General features: G+C 50.6%; 1 protein-coding gene across 1 annotated transcript in view; it reads right to left on the bottom strand.

Moving 5' to 3' along the window:
- Positions 1 to 2,850: 2,850 nt before the first annotated feature.
- LOC307096473 (ubiquitin carboxyl-terminal hydrolase 9X-like) overlaps positions 2,851 to 6,701 on the bottom strand; it is a 221,341-nt gene continuing 217,490 nt past the window's right edge. Inside the window, exon 46 of the mRNA XM_079766139.1 lies at positions 2,851 to 5,641. Within this exon, the coding sequence (XP_079622265.1) occupies positions 5,621 to 5,641 (21 nt within the window). The 3' untranslated portion in view covers positions 2,851 to 5,620. The remainder of the gene's footprint in view (positions 5,642 to 6,701) is intronic.

Genomic DNA, 6,701 nt, shown 5'->3' with positions numbered 1-6,701 from the left:
ATGAAAAAGTACCATTCTCTGGAGCACTATATCAATACGTCGAGATTCTGCTCCCTGGCATTGTTGACAGTTTGGCTCAAATGAACTCACAAAATTCTTTACAAGTTCAAATATTTTTGATGTTGTTGTATTGTCAACCAGCAAGCTAGACAAAACATCTTAATGAGCCAATTAGTTAGGAGTCATCTTTATTGTGAACAGGTTCAGAGCAGATTAACTCTGTCAAATTCTGAGCAAACAGAAAGGAGTATTCTCTTTTTATATCCTTCTATTTCTTTGTGTAAGTTATTTTTGCTGACAGCTTGTAACCTTGAGTATATATCATATCTAACAGACATCTGTCATATCTATACAGACAATTTGTTACCTTGAGTACATATCATATGTATGCAGACACCTGTAACCTGTCCCCAGGCCGACACTCTATCCACTGAACCAAACCAGCCAGGGCTACAAACTGCTTTTTAATTACAGGTTTTCAGACCATCCTTTGTGATTACTTTGGGTCTCTTGAGTTTGCAAAGCAGTCACTCAGGCCTTCCTTGAGTTAGGTTAGCATGTGGCCCTTTTTCGCCCACAATTGGATTGAACAAAATACAATTTTGATTAAAAGGGATAATCACAGAAAATAATGACTACTGTTAACATAAAAACATTCAAATCTGTAAAGAATTTTTGTGAGTTTATTTGAGTATGAGAATATGGGAATTACTATCAGTATCAGCGTATCAGCTCCTTTAGATGGCTAGCTTGCAAGGTCAGACAGTTAAGTTTATCTTTTCTACTAGAGGCCTGGTGCACGAAATTCGTGCATGGGGGTCGGGCAGGGGCAGATGTCCCTCAGCCCAGCCTGCACCCTCTCCAATCTGGGACATCCCTCTCACAATCCAGGACTGCTGGCTCCCAACTGCTCACCTGCCTGCCTTCCTGATTGCCCCTAACCGCTTCTGCCTGCCAGCCTGATTGATGCCTAACTGCTCCCCTGCCAGCCTGTTGGCCCCTAACTGCCCTTCCCTTCAGGCCTGGTAACTCCTAACTACCCTCCCCTGTAGGCCTGGTCACCCATATCTGCCCTCCTCTGCAGGCCTGGTCCCCCCCAACTGCTCTCCCCTGCAGGCCTGGGTCCCTCCCAACTACCCTTCCCTGCAGGCCCGGTCACCCCAACTTCCCTCCTCTGCCGGCCTGGTCACCCCTACCTGCCCTCCCCTGCAGGCTTGATCGCCCCAACTGCCCTCCCTTGCAGGCCTGGTCCCTCCCAACTGGCCATGCCCTGATGGCCATCTTGTGGTGGCCATCCTGTGTCCACATGGGGGCAGGATCTTTAACCACATGGGGGCAGCCATCTTGGTCAATCTGCATATTACTCTTTTATTATATAGGATAGAGGCCTGGTGCATGGGTGGGGGTGAGCTGGTTTGCCCTGAAGGGTGTCCCAGATCAGGGTGGGGGTTCCCTTGGGGCATGGGGCAGCCTGAGCGAGGCGCCTGTGGTTGTTTGCAGGCCAGCCACGCGCCCCCCCGCCCCCCCCCCCCCCCCCCCCCCCGGCGACCCAAGCGGAGGCCCTTGTATCTGGAATTTATCTTCTACAATTGAAACTTTGTAGCCTGGAGCGGAGCCAAACTTTCTGCTCGCTCCGTGGCAGCAGCCATTTCTGTTGGGATTTGTTTACCTTCTATAATTGAAACTTTGTAGCCTGGAGTGTAGGCCTGGGCCAGCCAGGGCTGCAGAAGCTTGGCTTCCTCCATCGCCGGGGGCAACCCTAACCTCCTGCTCTTCCAGCTCTATGGCTGCCGCCATTTGTGTTTGGATTTATCTTCTACAATTGAAACTTTGTAGCATTGAGTGGAGGCCTAGGCCAGCAAGGGCAGGTGGAAAGCTTTGCTTCCTCCATTGCCGGGGAAACCCAAGCCTCCCTCCTGCTCTCTGTGGCCGTAGCCATCTTGGTTGGGTTTATTTGCATATTTGCTCCTGATTGGGTGGTGAGCGTGGCTGGTGGGTGTAGCGGAGGTATGGTAAATTTGCATATTACTCTTTTATTAGATAGGATTATTCAAGCTAAAAAACAAAATTATATTTTACAGCATAAGAGACTATCCTATCTAATAAAACAGTAATATGCAAATTGACCCACATATTCGTTATGCCCACAGCCAATCAGAGCGAACAAGATGGCGGTTAATTTGCATACGCTGAGGGAGGGAGGAGTGAAGAAAGCAGAAAGCAAGGTGGCTGTGCAGGCGGGCGGTGGCGCAGCTGTGAAGCACGCAGCCATGGTGGCCTCTGAGGTGGTGGTGGCAGTGTGCGGTGCGTGGCGGGTGGTGTGCGCAGCCGCGGTGGTGGCAGGCAGTGGTAGTGGGCGGGGCGCACAGCAGAGGCGGCAGGCAGGGAGTGGCGGGCGGTGGCCTCGGAGGCGGTGGTGGCTGCGGAAGGGGCGTGGTGGGGCACGCAGCAGCAGTGCGCGCGGCCGAGGAGGCAGCGGCAGCGTGTGCAGAGGGTCGGGGTGCTCAGAGGCGGCGGCAGCGGGCGCGGAGGGTTGCGAGTGCAGGGCGAGGCTTGCAGCGGTAGTGGCTGTGTACCCCACGCGGCCTCGGAGGCGGAGGTGGCCGTGGGCTGGGTTGGGTGGGTGGGTGAGGCGGGATGCACCCCGCCCGTTCTGCCCGCCCCTCCTGCCGCTGTGGGAGAGGTGGGGGGTTCAGGAGAGGTGGCCGTGGTGGGAGGGAAACCCGCCAGAAGTCTTGCAGGAAATATTCCTGCAACGGGTCCCTAGTCTAAAAATAACAGAGTAGTTCAAACAGCAGTTTTTAAAAAAATATATTTTATTGATTTTTTACAGAGAGGAAAGGAGCGGGATAGAGAGTTAGAAACATCAATGAGAGAGAAACATCGATCAGCTGCCTCCTGCACACCCCACACCGGGGATGTGCCCACAACCAAGGTACACCCCCCTGACCGGAATTGAACCTGGGACCCTTGAGTCCGAAGGACAATGCTCTATCCACTGAGCCAAACCAGTTAGGGCTCAAACAGCAGTTTTAAACAGTTTTCCAAAGGAGGGATGACCATGCTTCAATGTTAACAATAAATGTTTTTTCTATGAATTCAATTAAACTTGAGCTCATTAATTCATACAAATAAAGTCAACCCTCATTTGTAGATTCTGTATTTAACAACTTGCCTACTCAGTAAAATCTGTCAAATCAGTATCAATACTCATGTGGTCATGCACAGAGAAAAAAAAAATGTTGCCTGCCATGAATGGTTTCAGATAAGGTAGAATGAGGTGACAATCTGCCTTATTATTTTAGCTTCCACAATATAATAAAAGATATTTTTTTTCATCTATTGAGCACCAATTTTCATTATTTTATTTTTAGTTCTGATTTTCCTGTGTGCATGAAAGGGGCCACATGCTAACCTGACAAGCTCAGGGGAGGCCTGCATGGCAGTCTTACAGACTCAAAGACCTAAAGTAACCACAAAGGATGGTCTGAAATTAACCTTTTATGAAAAGCAGTAAAGGTGGGTAGTCACCTCCTAGTCCAGTATCTTCCCTGACAAGATCAACCTTTACCTTAGCTGAGCCTATCTGTCTTTTTGCATCTATAATAAAATACCCTTGAAATGTCTGGGTAATTGTAACTTCCCTTTTTCCGGACCCCTTGTGGCACAACCTAATGTACCTGGGCACCAGGACAGAGACCACAGATTCCTTCATTGTTATCATGTTCATTGTTCCTGCACTCACCTAAGTATGTGTCTATCTTTTTACTTTTTATCCAAACCCAGGGGTTTCCCTGCTTTGCTTTCTCCCGCCTCACGTAATCCACCTACATCCCTTCCTTTGATTGCAATATATAAATACAGATGTAACCTGCCATTCTCCAGAGCATTATCTCAATCTGTTGAGGCTCTGCTTCCCCACATTTGTCGACAGTTTGGCTCAAATAAACTCACAAAGATTCTTTACAGGTTTGAGTGTTTTTATGTTAATACCTGTTTAAAATGCCTTCTAAGGAAAGTACGTAAGGGCTTTTTAGTGCACAAGAAGGCTGGGATGTGCCTAAAGGAGAAAACACATGTAATAGGTAAGAATCAGTTAGGTATGAGTTAGAGTGCTGTTGGACTTGAGTTTAATGTTAATCAAAAGCATATATTAAATGTCTTTATATAGAACCACATCACCAACACCACTCACCATCACCATCCACCATCACCATCAGCATCAATAAGCAAAGAATAGAATTTTACTATACTACTATACCTATCTTCACCGAAGCATGTCTCTTAAAGTGTAAATGTATTTGCCAATAAAGAATCCTGTTTCTAAAAATTATAAAATGTTTGCCAATCTAGGGAATGCTTATTGTTCACTTTTACCTTTTCTCTCTACCTTATCCCTCCATAATTTGGCATTTCTTAATAAATGAATCATATCCAAACCAGTTTGGCTTACTGGATAGAGCGTAGGCCTGTGGACTGAAGGGTCCTAGGGTCAATTCTGGTCAAGAGCACATGCTCAGGTTGCGGCTGTATCCCCAGTAGGGGGAGTGCAGGAGGCAGAAGATCAATGATTCTTTCTTATCATTGATGTTTCTATCTCTCCTTCTCCCTTCCTCTCTGAAATCAATTATATACACACACATACACACATGCAGTATACACATCTATACTAACAAAAGCCTAGGTGGCCTTTTCTCAATGCCTTCACATCATCACAAGATGGCCGCCACAAGATGGCCACCCCCACATTGTCACAAGATGGCTGCTACAAGATGGCTGGCAGGGGAGGGCAGTTGGGGGCCATCGAGTGGCAGGGGAGCAGTTAGGCATCAATCAGTGTGGCAGGGTAGTGGTTAGAGGGTGATCAGGCTGGCAGGCACTGGCGGTTAGGGGCAATCAGGCAGGCAGGCAGGCAGGCGAGCAGTTAGGAGCCAGCAGTCCTGGAATGTGAGAGGGATGTCTGACTGCCGGTTTACACCTGATCCTGTCAGTCGGACATCCACCAAAAGGTCCAGGATTGAAGAAGGTGCAGGCTGGGCTAGGGACACCCCCCACCATGCACAAATTTCATGCACCTGGCCTCTAATCCTATCTAATAAAGAAAGAATATGTTAATTGACCCTCACACCATTGGAAAGATGGCGGTGCCTACAGCCAATAAGGAGGGAATATGCTAATTGTCACACCCTCAAAGATGGCAGTGCCCACAGCCAATAAGGAGGGAATATGCTAATTGACTGTCACACCCTCAAATATGGTGGTGCCCACAGCCACATGATGGCAGCGTCCAGTCCCTTTGGTTCCATCGGGGCAGTAGGCGCTTGGCAAGGCCAAGCCCACCCCCAGGTGGGCCTGGCTGCTCCACGTGCCTGCCTCTGGAGTCCCCCAGTCCCCTCAGCTGCCCAGGGCCGGCCCGAGGTGCAGGCAAACCTTGAATTCAGCTGCCCAGCCGCTCAGGGCCACCCGAGGATCAGGTAACCAGGGCCGGCCGAGACTTGCGCCGCTGGCAGTGGTAGCAGCAGAGGTGTGATGGGGCGACGCCTTCCCCTGATCGCCGGGTCACCTCCTGCCCTTGAGGGCTCCCAGACTGTGAGAGGGGGCAGGCCGGCTGAGGGAATTTTCATGCACCAGGCCTCAAGTCCTATATAATAAAGAGGTAGTATGCAAATTGACTGTCACTCCAACACACAAGATGGCCGCCCCCATGTGATCAAAGATGACTGCCCCCATGTGAACACAAGATGGCCGCCCCCATGTGATCAAAGATGACTGCCCCCATGTGAACACAAGATGGCCGCCACAAGATGGCCAGCAGGGGAGGGCACTTTTGGGCGATCAGGCCTTCAGGGGAGGGCAGTTGGGAGGGACCAGGCCTCCAAGAGAGGGCAGTTGGGGGCGATTAGGCCTGCAGGAGAGGGCAGTTAAGGGTGACTGGGCCAGCAGAGGAGGGCAGTTGGGGGGGACCAGGCCTGCAGGGGAGGGTAGTTGGGGGAGACCAGGCCCATAGGGGAGGGCAGTTAGGGGCAATTGGGTTGGCAGGGGAGCAGTTAGGCACCACTCAGGTTGAAGCAGTTAGGGGCAATCAGGCAGGCATGCAGGCAAGCGGTTGGGACCAGCAGTCTTGGATTGGCAGTAAAACATCCCTCGAGGGGACCCAGATTGGAGAGGGTGCAGGCTGGGCTGTGAAACACCCCCCACCCCGTGCACGAATTTCATGCACTGGGCCTCTAGTCCTATATAAAAGGAAAATATGCAAATTGACTGAACCGGGGAACAACCGGTCACTATGATGTGCATTGACCACAAGGGGGCAAGTGCAGTGGCCCACCTCTACAGCCACAATCGCACATCCTCTGAGGGCTCCTGGACTGTGAAAGGCTTGGCTGAGCGAAATCCCCCTTGCCACCCTAAATGAATGAATTTCATGCACTGGGCCTTTAGTTATGAAAACAATGGGCATGTTAACAACCAATAAGTAAGGAATATGCTAATTGACGGCCACGCCCTCAAAAATGGCGGCACCCACAGCCACAAGATGGCAGTGCCCAGTCCCTCATGCCTACCTCTGAATTCCACTAGTCCCCTCAGCCCCAGCTGCCCAGGGCCGGCCTGAGGCACAGGCAAGCCTTGGATGTTGGCTGCCCAGCCGCTCAGGGCTGCCCGAGGCTTAGGTAACCAGGGCCGGTCTAGGCTTGAGCTGC

The sequence above is a fragment of the Cnephaeus nilssonii genome (genome assembly GCF_951640355.1).
Source record: "Cnephaeus nilssonii genome assembly, chromosome: Y".
Classification (NCBI taxonomy): Eukaryota; Metazoa; Chordata; class Mammalia; order Chiroptera; family Vespertilionidae; genus Cnephaeus; species Cnephaeus nilssonii.
The sequence above is the reverse complement of the archived record's forward strand: the minus strand, read 5'-3'. Positions and strand labels throughout refer to the sequence as shown.